The sequence below is a fragment of the Gadus macrocephalus genome, chromosome 13 (genome assembly GCF_031168955.1).
Source record: "Gadus macrocephalus chromosome 13, ASM3116895v1".
Classification (NCBI taxonomy): Eukaryota; Metazoa; Chordata; class Actinopteri; order Gadiformes; family Gadidae; genus Gadus; species Gadus macrocephalus.
The window spans coordinates 12,824,389-12,838,754 of NC_082394.1; the positions used below are offsets into that span (position 1 = coordinate 12,824,389).

The 14,366-nt window shown below is 46.1% G+C and overlaps 1 protein-coding gene across 2 annotated transcripts; it reads right to left on the bottom strand.

Annotated features, from left to right (window-relative positions):
- Positions 1–185: 185 nt before the first annotated feature.
- Positions 186–13,578, bottom strand: LOC132470673 (CTTNBP2 N-terminal-like protein). Of its 2 annotated transcripts, none has more exons than XM_060069478.1 (7): positions 13,421–13,578; positions 9,997–10,104; positions 5,107–5,337; positions 4,443–4,550; positions 3,829–4,017; positions 2,846–3,016; positions 186–2,013 (listed from the first exon to the last, which is right to left on the bottom strand). In XM_060069478.1, the coding sequence occupies exons 1-7, from the start codon at positions 13,457–13,459 to the stop codon at positions 1,075–1,077; spliced, it is 1,785 nt and encodes a 594-aa protein (XP_059925461.1). In that variant the 5' UTR covers positions 13,460–13,578; the 3' UTR covers positions 186–1,074. The 2 variants fall into 2 exon arrangements, with proteins under 2 accessions (XP_059925461.1, XP_059925460.1); XM_060069477.1 differs by having other exon boundaries at positions 3,829–4,059.
- Between the last annotated feature and the right edge of the window lie 788 nt (positions 13,579–14,366).

Genomic DNA, 14,366 nt, shown 5'->3' on the forward strand with positions numbered 1-14,366 from the left:
TGTTCTTTCATTTTTTGGTCTTTTTGTTTTCATGAATAACTCTCAGGTGATCTCTGCACTTGGTACTCTTTCCCTAAAGCACTCTCTGTGACCCATTATTCATGGTTCACAGAGTTTTTATTCATCTTTTTTTTCCACTTGAAAATAACAGATGATAATCATTGAATTGTACTTGAACTATAAAATAATGTGGTTACTTCACTTAGTTTAATGCATTTTATCATAAAATACAGGTCTTTGAAATGTAAGCATTTTTTTAACAAAGAATCAAGCTTTAATTTGGGAGTAATAATAACAAGACCTCAACTAAATGTATTAAGTACAGATATGTGACTACAGATATGTTTAATCTATATATACAAAAAAAAGTGTACATTTAATCTGGTCAATATACATTCGTTTTTAGATGATATTGTCCATTTTCATATTGCTTAGGATAGTACTTTAAACATAAAAATAAAACAACTTCTAGGCCAACTGATGATCGATAACCCCATCAAATGAATTAATAAAGTGGCAATCTTCAAGATTTGTTTAATTCTCTTTGGCAAACCCTTGGTGTTAAGCAGGAATTGTTCCCGTAGATCCTAACGATGTTGTGACCGGCACCCAGTTCCTAACATTCATATACTGCAAATGCAAGGGCTTTTCTCAGTCACCATCCTTTTTCCTGAAGCGGCAATATATAGTGAGATTATTTAAAAGAAAATCTTTGAGATTGCCACTTTAATGCCAGAAATTTGTTTAATATACATTTAAAAACATAGCGTGACCAGACCAGCATATTGGAATATATGGGAAATAATATGAAAAGTACCCCTCATACTCGTAATAGTGCATTTGATTATAAAAATAAAATAAATATAATTACATGGATTTATCTGAGTTATTTCCTTGATCATCAAGGCTGAAGACACAAATTCCATCATGGCATCATGTGATCCTGCGGTACAGCAAAGAGACGTGAAATGATTGGTCATCTAATTTAGCTATAACAGCTGTAATTTCAGAAGCCCGTTGAGCCAGCAGCTGCTGCGTTTGGGTGAACCGGTTCAGCTAGCCGCTCCGCTCGGTTCAGTTAGAAGACACCACTCTGTCCAGCTCCTTCACTCCCTCCTGGCTGGAGGTGAGGCCGCAGCTCGCCGCGATGGGGCTTTCCGAGTAAAGAGCCGCCGACCTGGCCCCCAGGGAAGGCGAGGCTGGGGCCTGGGCCAGGCCCGGCTTCTTAGGAGGGATGGGCGGAGGGTTGCCCCTCTCCGCCCTCGGAATGGTCGGCGATCGGACCCCCTGGGCCCTCCCGATGACCGGCGACAGAGGCGCCGACAGGTTGCGGTAGTCCGTGCCAAAGGGCGAGTTGTTGGGCGCGGTGGGCTTCGCCGAGGCCCCCTGCTGAGCGGTGGTGAACCGGGACAGCACCTGGGTGACGGTGCTGCGGGCCAGCTGCTTGACCGGGGTGGCCTCCGGAGAGACACTCGGGGTCGGGGGGGCGGGGTCCTTCGCTGAGGGCGGCGGCGGCGCCGGTTGGCCGGCCTGCACCGGAGACGCAGGAGACGCAGAAGCAGGGAGGTCGGGATCCACGGTGCCCTGGAACTTATGGCGCGCGGCGTGGAAGCGCTGGTGGATGCCCGCCTGGTACGAGGACTGGAAGCTGCCCGGGCTGCCGGGGCTGGGGCGCTGGGCGGGGGGAGGGGAGGAGCCGCTGTTCTCGGGATCGCAGGAGGAGGAGGCCGCGGAGCTCTGGGCCTCCAACACGACTGGAACGACGCCGCTAGGGCTGAGAGGCGCGCCGTCTGCTTCCTGGTCGGGGGGGTGACCGTTGACTTCTGGCAGGAACGAGGGGACGTTTGGCTTTCCTTCTCCTTTAAAGCGCTCGGCTGCTGCTTGCTCTGTTTGACTGTTTGCCAGAGGTTCGCCCGTAGCACGTTGCTCTTTTCTCTCCGTGGATCCCACGCACTCCGCCCTCGGTTCTCCTCCTGAAGCCGTCCCCTCCGTCCTCCTCCTCAGTACTTCCAGCTGAAAGGAGAGAAAACCAGAGTCAGGCTGGAGGAAACAGAAAGGCCCAATCCCATTTCTACCCCTTACCCCTTCCCCTTACCCCTCCTCCTTGTTTTGAAGGGGAAGGGGTAAGGGGTAAGGGGAAGGGGTAAGGGGTAGAAATGGGATTGGGCCGAAGTCTGGGACTCCACTGCCAAACAGTCGTACATTTTCCTTTGTTAAATATGCTGCTCCCCCCCGCCCACGTCCCCCCCCCTCCTCCTCCCCCCCCCCCCTAATTACAGCTATTAGGTTTAACTATGAGACTCCCCAATACTTGACACAATAGATCCTTTTCCAACCAACAACACGAAACAAATGGACTGGAATAACCTTTCCAGGTTCAAGCTGTTGTTTACCTTTACAGTTCCAACCAACTCATTGTAATTGGACAAGAGGCATTCCATAAGTGCTGTTAAAGAGCATATCAGCACTTGGACTTTTAACCATACATGAATAACTCCGCTTTACAGGTGTTTCTAATTACCGTTAATACAATTAACGAGCGTAAGCTGTGAACTCATCGGAATCAAGACAGGCCTGTCCACAGCACCGTAAATGCACAGTAAATGGAATCATACAAATGAAGGTACGTGATACAAAAGTAGACCAACTAGCTGGCCTGCATTAACGGATAGGCCGATAGAGAGAAGCAGGAAAGTGTGCAGGAAATTCAGCATTGGGCTTGCACCCCCGTAACTACGACCGGATCTCAGCCGTGCCGATGATCCGCACAGCAGCACTCACTGTAATGTGATGCTGCGTAATGGACACACCAGCAGCGATGGCATGGTGAACAGCGGCTTCGTACCTCTCGCTGCAAAAGGCAACAGTGAGCTTCCTCCTTCTTCAGCCGCGAGCGGAGCTGCTCTCGCTCCGTGTCGAACTCGGCCAGCTGCTCCTCCACCCTGGCCTCCATCCTCAGCGCTCTCCCCCTCTCCGCCTCCAGCTCCTGCTGCAGGGCCTGTGACACCTCCTTCTCCTGGGGCCAGAGGGTCCAAGGCATTTTAATACGGCGATCATAATAACATGTTTCGTGTTGTACGCGAGATGCACAGCGGTAGTGAGATATACCACCTTAAAAACAGGCCTTGAAACGTATGATAATGAATGACCTAAGGGATGCGGTCTGGGAGGTTAGCGCTGGCGGGGCTGCAGTGTTCAGTCGAGTGTGTTTATCAGAGTGGTCACATGTCGTGTCAGAGCCGCCGCACCAAGCCGACCCAGCGGGTTGGTTTTTGGACCTCCAACACAAGGTGGGTTCAACTTCAGAACCCAACGCCTCATTTGTGCATCACTTGATAACGTGCATTATACATCAACGTATCTCCTCCCCCAACATTAAAATCCCACTTTAGTGTCCGGTTTATAGATGTTAGCTTAACATCAGCGTCAACGGTATCAAGACACACTATTCTGATCCTTGCCTGGTCGTGACAAAACGGGTTTATCACGCAGCAAGACGCCACACTGACATCCACACTCGATAAAGAACTGACTATTTACGTACTTATTATTCAATCAGATGTTTTCATCTGAATGGATAATGAGTTTTATATCGATCTCATTAAATTACATAAATATCATTAATGAGTTGCTCTTGGCATCTTGACGTTGTGCTTTGACCACAAATCTTTCTGGCCGGGAGTTCCAAAATTCCCCGTCTGGCAATAACAAAGCTCCATCTTATCTTGCCCGCCCTAACGACCAAAGTCTAGACGAGCGGGCGTTTTCCATGTGAATGAGGTGTCCCCGCCGGGCATGATGGAGGCCTTAACACACGACGCTGCTTACCTTCTCCAGCTTGCGGCCGGCCTCGGCCAGGCGGTGGCCCTCCTCGAGGGCCCGGGCTCCGGCCCACTTGCACTCCTTGGCCAGGGCCGAGGTCACCTGCTTGCTCTGGGCCCGCTCCTCGTCCAGCTGCTCGGCCAGCCGCCGCTGGTCCTTCTCCGACCGCCGCGCCTGGCTCCGCTCGAACTCCAGCTGCACACAAACAGCAGGGGAGTGTAGCCAGTCGGTCTCTCTCTGTACAGGGGTTGAGTGGGGTTCAGTTTCTGTGACACGGCATCAGGGTAGAGCTATTATAGAGCCCACGATACGTCATTTGGCAAGCAATATGCATACGCGTGTGTGTGTGTGTGTGTGTGTGTGTGTGTGTGTGTGTGTGTGTGTGTGTGTGTGTGTGTGTGTGTGTGTGTGTGTGTGTGTGTGTGTGTGTGTGTGTGTGTGAATATAGGAGAGGAGTAAAAAATTGTATGCTACATCCATTAGGGTGACGTTCAGTCAACCTACTCTAAAGAGTGATGCGGCAGATGGCTGTGTGGCTGAATCAATTATGCATTGTTGCTCTTTCATGGGCGATTTGTTTCCAAGGTGATCCATCGATCACATTTTTCTAAATGGAGCACCTGTTGCTGTAAGCGCTCCCTCTCCTTCTCCAGGATATAGGTGACGTCATCTCCTTCGGCCGTGTCCTCAGCGTGCCTCCTCTTCTCCTCTTCCAGGTCTGCAATGACCTGATAATACCACAAGGGGGACACACAGGGGCATGAATGGTAAGACCTCCCCGAGACTCTTTTTCATGGGTTCTTAAAGGCAATTTTGGTTTGTTTGAAGCGATGCAATTTCGGTAAACAAGGATGCTGGTGGCAATTTAGTCCAACAAGCACAGATTCCATCCAATCGTCTTCACTAACAAAAACAGCTTTGATGTTGGCTTGAATTCCTCCTTTTGCAATGTTGCGTGGTACGCAGGCAAAGTTACATGGTATTGCATGCATGCTATGCACATTATGGTTTATGCTCATGAGCTCAATATCGCTCGATGGCACACTGTTTATTTAACTATGCTCCTTGATTTGACGTACGCGCAACGCATGCTAAACCAGTGTGAACCAGATCTAAGATGTATTTATTTTTCAATACCCCGCTTCATCTGCATGGGTGGGCCCTTATAAAATATAGCCCATTGAATGGAAAAATACCTTTACTGGGCACCTCAGCCTAAAAACCAGCGGAACAAACACACACACACACACATACACCCGCACACACACACAAACACAGACTCACCCTTCTGTGCCTGCTCTCGGCCGCGGCCAGCTGGGCCAACATCTTGTCCTGCATCTTCCTGCAGTGGTTGACCACCAGTTTGAGGACCACCAGGGGGTTGGAGGTGGAGTGGCCCATGAGGTGCCTCGTCTGGTCGCCCACGGCCTCGCTGTCCCTCTGCAGGGCCAGGAAGGGATCGCTGAGGCTGTACTTCCCGTAGCGCTCCCGGACATAGAGCTCCCTGCGCTGGGCCTGGAGTGGGAGGGGAGAGAAAAGCCCGGAAAACGCTTCAACATCATTACGGACCAAGGATATTATCTACAGTACCGTCTTGCTTTTTTTTTACTTAGATGGTGTTGAAGCTTATCAGATTCACATTGACTGCTACACTCCAGAGTAAGATATTTACAGGCTGGGAAGAGACATTACTAAGATGGTTCCGTTAAAGAAAGAAGAGAAGAAAAATAGAAAGAAGTACATGAAAAATGCAAACAATGAGGAACACCAGACTGATCTGAAGTCTGTGTCTGGCTCTGTCAGGAGTCAGTCCCCTCACAGACCCTGTTTGATGCACCATAGCAGTGGGAGGGAGAGCAGTGCCATGCCCCTCCACACGGAGCAGCAGCAGTAGCAGCAGCAGGCCTAAGGGGGCCGGCCACCACAAAGCCTGTGCTGTGTGCAGTGTGGCAGGGCTACAGAGGAGCTGGGGGCTGGTGGTGGGGGGCTGGTGGTGGGGGGCTGGTGGTGGGGGGCTGAGGTGGAGGTGGAGGTTTTCAACAGGAGAGAGAGAGAGAGAGGATCAAGAGATTAGAGAGGATAGGTTCGTGTGAGGGACGCCGGCGGCAGAGCTCCTGATGACTGATAACGAGGAGATCCTAGAGAGACGGAGACGGAGACAGAGAAGGAGAGAGTCTGGAAGCACGGGGAGGAATGCGGCCCATGTTCCCTTCTCTTTATCTGGGCTCCACTCCCGGAGAGCGTCCATTCTGTACATTCTCAAACTGTTATATTACACCCAGCTCATTCAGAGGGGAAACTGGATCTGCTTCATCATGATCATATGTTTTTTTTTTAACAATGGCCTGGGTTATTTCCCTTGACAACGTTTGGCACGAACATCTCAAACTGATAGCAGGCCCTTCTTCCCATGCTACTCATGGAGACGGTCACATGGCTTACTGAGATAACACAACAACACCACGAGAATGTGGGCTTCAGTCGTTACCTCAAAGCATTAGCACATGTTTATCAAGTGTTATTTCTAGAGTGCCGTACCTGTGATATGATATAATTCGAGCACGGTTCACACACAGAAGCAGCTTAGACAGGATGACTTTAGTTTAAAGGAATGACATTAACAAGCAGAATGATGACTAGCACACACCCTCACCTCAGTGCATATCATAATACGCATGGCTGCCATGTCAGTTTCATGGCCGTTCAGAACAAAGGACGTGAGTAGAAAATGCAGTGCAGGATTCAGATAAATCAACTGGGCTAGTTGCCTATTTCAGTAAATAGTCCTGAAATAGGCAACTTAATTTGAGTTGCAAAATCAGACTTTAACACTGTGTTAACAAATCAGTAGTCCTATTGCTATCTCAATACCAAAACAACAATAATAGCATTACCATATTGTAACCAAGAGGAGAACAAAAAGAACAATGTTATGATGGCAAATAGAAGTTTGGTGCTCAGGTGACAGGGGAAGCAGAGGGTTCATTTTCATCCAAAAAACCACCCTTGACTTTTTATTCCCTTTTTTTGTCCGGTGAACAGGAACCCTGTTGCACGCACACGACACATACAAACACACACGCTGTGTCCCAACAGCCCGTCTTTCTCACCCGCTTTCCCCTCACCACCACCACCCACGCCCCCACGCAGGCCTTTCGCTACACATACAGACTTGTTCGTGCGCGACACACAAAGGCAGTCTTGTTTGTCCTGCCTCTTCATCCTCGTCCTACTCCTCCTCCTCCAGCACCGCTCTGAAGACGGGGCGAGGGAGAGGAGATGACAGGAAACGCATTCCTTGTGCGTCTACCGATGAGTGTTAAAGTTCACCCAAGTTCACCCAAGCACACACACACAGCTCCTGTGTGTGTGTGTGTGTGTGTGTGTGTGTGTGTGTGTGTGTGTGTGTGTGTGTGTGTGAGAATGTCCATGTGGTGATCAAGAGACAGAGGTTGTGTCCTTCATGTTCTGTTCTTTTTAAGTTACAGTGCACCACATTGATTGAGGGGGACTTGTATAGATCTTTTTAAAGGCAGACGCTATAGTGCCTTCAGCCCAGGCATCATCAACAGAAGCCAGAGGGATTATGACTGATAGACCAAATCCCCACTCTGTGTTGTAATTGCTCTGTGGCATTGTTTAAAAATCTGGGAAAAGTACCGGGTAGAGTAATGCATACCACACAAACCAATCAAAACTGGATTTCATGGAACAATTTAAGAGACACATTGGCCTTAATAAGCGCTCTCTATGCAAAGTAATTTATTATTAAGACTAGGATAAATGCTCTCGACATTTCAATGTGACATTGATACTGCATGGAACAAAATAGTGAGTCCCTGCATCTGTAATAAGACCCGAGTAGCAATTATTATAGCCTAATTATAAACGACAGAAAAACTATTCCTGTGGGCAAAATAAATACTCCTTATCGTTCATTTGAATGCCTTTACACCTGCCTTATCTATGAATGGACTGATGGACTGGGAAAGCATAGGACTATCTATGGTGATAAACTCAACCCAATTTGAATATGTTGCTGTGTAGCTAGAAGAAAAATACAGCATGACACATTTTTTAAGGATGCCTTAATTTGGCGCATTCTGCCCTCCGCCCACACCCTGACAATCTGAAAAAAAACCCTGATCCGCTTAAGGGTTCATTTAAATATTTCCTGCCTGGTCCCCTTTGAACTAAAAAAGTAGTAGCCTGTGAAGTCCTCTCCAAATGAAGGCCAGTAGGCTTGATGACTGCGTGAGTGTGTGCTTCGCCAGAGACTGGCTTCCTTTCTGTGAAAAGCCACAGCCACAGAGAAGTGAGCAGCTGTGCTCGTGAATCACTAGCGGAAAAATGCAGTGGATGGTTTGAATACCACTGATAGTCTCACAGCTTTAATATGAAGACATTATAAAAGAAGCCAGCGACAACCCACTGCCTTTATATGACACAGAGCAGCTCACGAAACCTTAAAACGTGGACGCCATAGACTTCACACAATCTAAATAAAATAATGAGTACGATTAGATTCTAAAGACTTTTATTCTTAAAAGATCGTTTTTCAATGTTTGTGTATTTCAAGAGAAGAACTTAGGAAAGGATCATTAATCCCTTTAAGAGGGAGAGTTGGTTGAAAACAAAAAAAGGAAAACTACAAATAAACACTTGACTAAGGCGATTTGTGGCTGTGCTTAACATTCCATACATGGGCCCTTGCAACGCCACAGTCTTTCCAGTGTTCACCGGAGAAGGAAACGTATAAAATCACTGAAAGGGATTACTGTCTTGAACAAGAGCCAAGCTAAACCGTTTATATCCTTCACAATATGCGTGGAGTTAAAATGATAAAGCTTTCCCACTCCGATGTTCATTGACACCCAGCTCCTGTGAACAACCCTGTTTTCCCCCCTTTCCAGACTAGGGCTCGCGATTAAAATACAAACAAGCCACTGCCGACAACAACAACAACAACAACAAGTTCCAGACTGGCGCCCTGATCAGAAGGCAGGTGAACACTGTGCCATTGATTTCCAACACCCCTCCCCAGGGGTGCAGGGCAGGCCAGGGGAGCGATGAAAGCAGCGGAGCAGCCAAAACGCCCCTGCAGCTCCAGTTAAGGCCGGCGTTTATTTTCCTGCTCCCCCTTGCTCACATTATTGAGTCAGAAGACTCCCAGCTCCTCTTGCCTTAGATGGCCAGATGCCCCTCCAGAGAGATGCAGGAATGCGGTCTAGACTCTAGACACAATACACAAACATCCAGGCAGCAGAAGCAGGGGCTATTTTACACAGAGGGTGGTTGCTCCATTTCTCTCCTCCCAGCCACCCCCGCCCCTCCCTCAGCTCTGGTTACTTACTGGCACCAGCTATTTTCTTGTTAAACGGCTCAATTTTCATAAGAAAGGATGATGTAGGCCAAGTTCCAAAAATTCCCAGCCTTCCGAATCGCTGTGAACTATCGCCATTATATCAGCATGATGATTAAGTTAATTGGTGTGTGTGTGTGTGTGTGTGTGTGTGTGTGTGTGTGTGTGTGTGTGTGTGTGTGTGTGTGTGTGTGTGTGTGTGTGTGTGTGTGTGTGTGTGTGTGTGTGTGTGTGTGTGTGTGTGTGTGTGTGTGAGAAACAATAGCCAACAAATGTTGTTTCGAAGAAGGCAACTGAGGTGTGCTACATTAAAGTATATCCAACGTTAGGACAGGCTATTCAAATATTCGAAATATTCCAAACTGCATATTGCACGTTTCCAAGAATGACATTTTAATAATTACTTTTCCTTCTATCTAATTCATCCCTGTGTTATTAGAAAGTTTTTGAATTATTGCCCATCCTCGCTCCTGCCAATCCTCCAAGATGCTAAGGGAGTACTCGGGGAAAAAACTATAACAATTTGATTTATCAAAATAATCATATAAAAAAAACTATTTTTAAACATTCTTCTCTGCAGAGCAATCCAGTATGAAGAAAAGCACATATCTACTGACTACGACGCTCCACCAAACATGGTGGAGCAACAGTAACAGTAACATGTATTAACATCCATTCCAAACCCAACAACTCTGTACAAATTAAGGTCTTATTTGGTCTGATGTCTCTATGACTTTGTTCCCCTGGATGGGTCTACTATGATAATAGATGTATGGTGAATACATAAACACATCCAGTGTGGCTGTATTTACCTTGAGGGCATCGATCACCAGGTCTCGGGCCTCCAGCTCTCCCTCCAGGATGCTGAAGAGAGTCAGCAGCTCTGGTTTGCTCAATGTCTCCATGTTCAGCATGGGCTCCTTCACAAGGAGAGAAGAGTAATACCATGTTTAAATTCATGTTCTGTAGATGCAAATCCTGGTTAATATTCTTATGATTTGGTTGTGTTATTATGCTGATGGACGATGGAAAGGGATGTCTGATGTTTGTCTGACTTTCAGCAGTCCAAAGCGATAATTGGGTTTGGGTTGCTAATCATTTTAAACACATTGGACTTCTCTGCTTTTAATCAGGAGAACATTCACAAGCTGGAATCACACACACACACACATACCAGACATATGCCCATTACAGTAAAGATTATAGTAGGCATCAAGCACGTACTCAATTAAAAAATTCTGCCACCGGGACGTATTCATTGTAATGTAATTCAAGAATGACGTAATGCATGGCCTAACACACGACGGCCATCTAATGATATTACCTAAAAACCAAAGTCCCCCTCCTTAACAAAAACACATTATGTGCTCTTACGGTCACCGTAGAGGCCTACATAAACATTATTCATCTCTGACGTACGTCAGAGGAGGGAGTCATCCAGCGAGGCTAGATGTGTGTGTGTGTGTGTGTGTGTGTGTGTGTGTGTGTGTGTGTGTGTGTGTGTGTGTGTGTGTGTGTGTGTGTGTGTGTGTGTGTGTGTGTGTGTGTGTGTGTGTGTGTGTGTGTGTGTGCCATTTAGCCACTGACTCATCCTGTGATTCTTGAGAACAAATTCAATTACAATATAGATGCACACACAAGATGTCCTATTCCAAACGTTCTGCCGTTGCTCTTCGCCGCTGTGTGTGAACTGAGAGCACCACAGCTCCCACCGTGACAGATGTGGTCTCTGGGTTGGCCTTATGTAACATGACATTTTTCTAAACATATGGTACGGTCGTTTGTGGAGTGCACAGTCCCTGCCACCCTCCTTCACCGAAAAGGGCAGTTGGAACGCAAATAGGGCACTCTCCAGACCTCCAGCGGACAACCAGATGATGACCGCACATCAACAAATGTCGGGCACTCGTTGAAACGATATACCAGCTGTTAACGGTATCAAGTTGAAAGCTCCCTGATACTGGGAGTTAAGGACGATTGCAAACAACCGTTTGGATGTATCTGTTGACTCCTGGTGAGTCAACAGATCATTTCTGAGGCAATCGAATTGGTGCAGGACTGCTTGCTTAAGAAAGCATTCACAAATTGACCATGCATAGATATTAGACTCATCCCCTTTCTATCCTTTTTAGTTCATGTGTCGCGTGCAACAAGTCTCTGTTCCACTGGTGATGCCCGCTATGCTTTAAGCATCCTGTGGTCAATACAACTTTCCACATCATGGACTCATCAGTAGATGGAGGGGGCCGGCTTGAGGGGGGGGGGGAATTGGTTACATAATGACAGACGAAGCTGCGGTCCCTTTCATATGGGCTTGAGAAGCTTCTGTACCTTATTTTTTTTTACTTGAGAAAATTTGAATGCAAAAAAATGTATTCCCAGGATTTTGTTTTTCATTCCCAGTGGCCACTGGATGCTGAACCTTAGAGGCGATTGAACGGTTGAACTCGGCAGCCGTTGAGCAGATTAAATCTATTTTATTCTCGTTTACGTTTTGTTATGGTTTCGGCAAGACGTTTAAAAAAAGGAACCTGGGGACAGGGAGCATAAGCAGGTAAGGAAGATTGGATTAGAGCCACATGAAATGCTTCTCGCTTAGAAATCCCTGGCTCTCGTTCCCAGGTTGAAGTTAAACTGCACACAGCCTAATCCGTACAGAGACACTTAGCGCCCCATAGAGAGAGAGAGAGTAAACAGCCTTTTTGCCGGAACTCTTGGTCTGTGGGTTAACCACACGGGTAGAATGCTAATTATAAGTACAGCATACACATTATCCTTGGTAAGATTTTACAGGCTTGTTGCTAATTTCACAGGCCTCTGTAATCACTGTGTGTGTGTGTGTGTGTGTGTGTGTGTGTGTGTGTGTGTGTGTGTGTGTGTGTGTGTGTGTGTGTGTGTGTGTGTGTGTGTGTGTGTGTGTGTGTGTGTGTGTGTGTGTGTGTGTGTGTGTGTGTGTGTGTTTTCTTTATGGGTTTTTAAAGAACCCATTGTCACTTATTGGACAGGCTACAATTTATCATCATCTTGCTTGATCATTGTTTTATATATAGGCTATATATAATATAGTTTTATGTTAACCCTCAAAATATAATGTTTATTCGTAAAGCAAACAGCAAGCAACAGCATGGGAAATCAAAATATTCCCATACATTCCTTCGGCGCTCATTCGATGACGAAAGCCCTGCGTCTCCATAATCCGTGCTTGTTTTAAGCCTAGTCAGCCATGTGCCTGTGACTACAGCCAATTGTAAACTCATTAAAGCACTGTGCAATCTTCACTGCATCCACAGATCATCTGTTCTCTCCATGGCCCCTCAGGATGCAAGCGGTGTTGAATGTAAATCTGTTTCTACCCCCCAACTAATAGCACATCATGTGTTGCACTGTGTAAAGTAGAACGTTGTTGTCGATGTATCCCATCCGTCCTTGTTGATGTGAGGTTTATAATGTTCCTACGCCATTATTGTTGCGTAACTACACTGTCGCTGAAGTGTGGTACGCTAAAAGTTGATTAACTAAATCCCACTTAAAACAATAAGCCTGTGTAGGCCTATTAGTCGCAGTTAATACCATATAGTTAGGCAGATTAAAAGTGCATTGAGTTAAGAGTACTGAAATAGCCTAGCCTGCTATCTTGTGTCACTTCCCATTTGTCTTGATTATCAAAAATACCTATTGTACGAGTTGGTAAGTCACAATATCCATCTTCGTCAGATTTTGTCACATGCTACCGGGTCAGGCACCCACGGGTGGTTCGCTCAATATGTGAGACGGACGCACTTCCTCTCATGTTAATAATAGCCCAGAGAGGATGAATATCTGTATTGTTGCCTCTGTTGGATGGACTCATTCTCAGATAAGCTTGTTGAGGGGGAAAAGCAACAATAATAAACCCGGCTGTATGAAGTTCGTAGGACCAAATGCCAATACACGCATTATACATCACCTACTGCGCAACGCAGGATCAGATTACCTTTACTCTTTAACGTTAGTCTTTATTCGTAAAAAAAAAAAAAATCTATGGGAGAACGAATTGTCATTTGAAGTCTGATCACAACAGTCCAATGTTAGGAAGTCGAGCTTGGAGGAGCTCTGAGTCCAGTATTGATCGCTTTGTTTGGCATCTACTCTTGGACCATAGAGTGCAGCAAGAGTCGAAGTTACACTTTATTACATATTGTACGATCTAGAGAAAGACTGTGCGTGATCAAATATGAATAAAAAAAATCAGCATACCTTCATATGTCTCTCTGACGTCTTAATAAACACCAGCATGAACTTTTCGCCTCTAAGTTACTTTTCACTTGATTTTCCTAGGTCCCGACACAGCGGAACAACTGTCCTGGTTCACTTTGTTTTTGACACTCGAAGCAACCAATAGTCGACATGTATTCGAGAGCACTGGCCAATTAAATCACTCTCCGACGAAACAGGGCGGGGAATGATCGTCCTGTCTTGGATGTTGTTGGAATTTCTTTGTTACGAATACGCTTGTGTGCCGAATAGTTGTTTACTATCAAAGTTAAACACTTTCCTGAGTCTAAAAGTGTATAAATGAACAGGGCTAGGAGTATGTTATTTCGTAAGGGACTTACGAATTCTGTAATTCTGTGATTACAGAATTCCACTATAACAAACTCAAACTAAATTCACACTGATTTATGTGGAATAAAACATAAGAAATTAATAATAACACATTTCATAATCGTTATTTATTACTGTTGCGTAGACAACTAAAACTGGTTTACTTTGCGGGGAATTAAGAATATTTTGGATCCTTGGTCGTAATTCTTGTTATCTGCCAACAGAGGGCAGCGTTTAAACAAGTCAAAGCAAGTTTATTTGAGACTTTACTTTGTTTGCGCCAACTTAAAGGAAAACGTGGTGGGCTTATATAATCGTTTGATTCACCTCATTTCAAATCATAAGGTGAATAAACGTAATATTTCTCAAAAGCCTACCAAGAAAACAAAGAGTGCCATCCTCCGTTTTTCAATAGCCTTTGCTCTGATAGAGAGAGAGAGAGAGAGAGAGAGAGAGAGAGAGAGAGAGAGAGAGAGAGAGAGAGAGAGAGAGAGAGAGAGAGAGAGAGAGAGAGAGAGAGAGAGAGAGAGAGAGAGAGAGAGAGAGAGAGAGAGAGAGAGAGAGAGAGAGAGAGAGAGAGAGAGAGAGAGAGAGAGAG

What these genes read in the sequence shown, in the direction of transcription:
- LOC132470673 (XM_060069477.1), bottom strand. Translation starts at nt 13,459, where the DNA reads ATGCTGGTGTTTATTAAGACGTCAGAGAGACATATGAAG. An exon ending in CCGAGAGCAGGCACAGAAGG is followed by an intron (nt 4,551 to 5,106) that starts GTGAGTCTGTGT and finishes TGGTATTATCAG; the next exon opens with GTCATTGCAGACCTGGAAGA. An exon ending in CCGGCCGCAAGCTGGAGAAG is followed by an intron (nt 3,017 to 3,828) that starts GTAAGCAGCGTC and finishes CTCTGGCCCCAG; the next exon opens with GAGAAGGAGGTGTCACAGGC.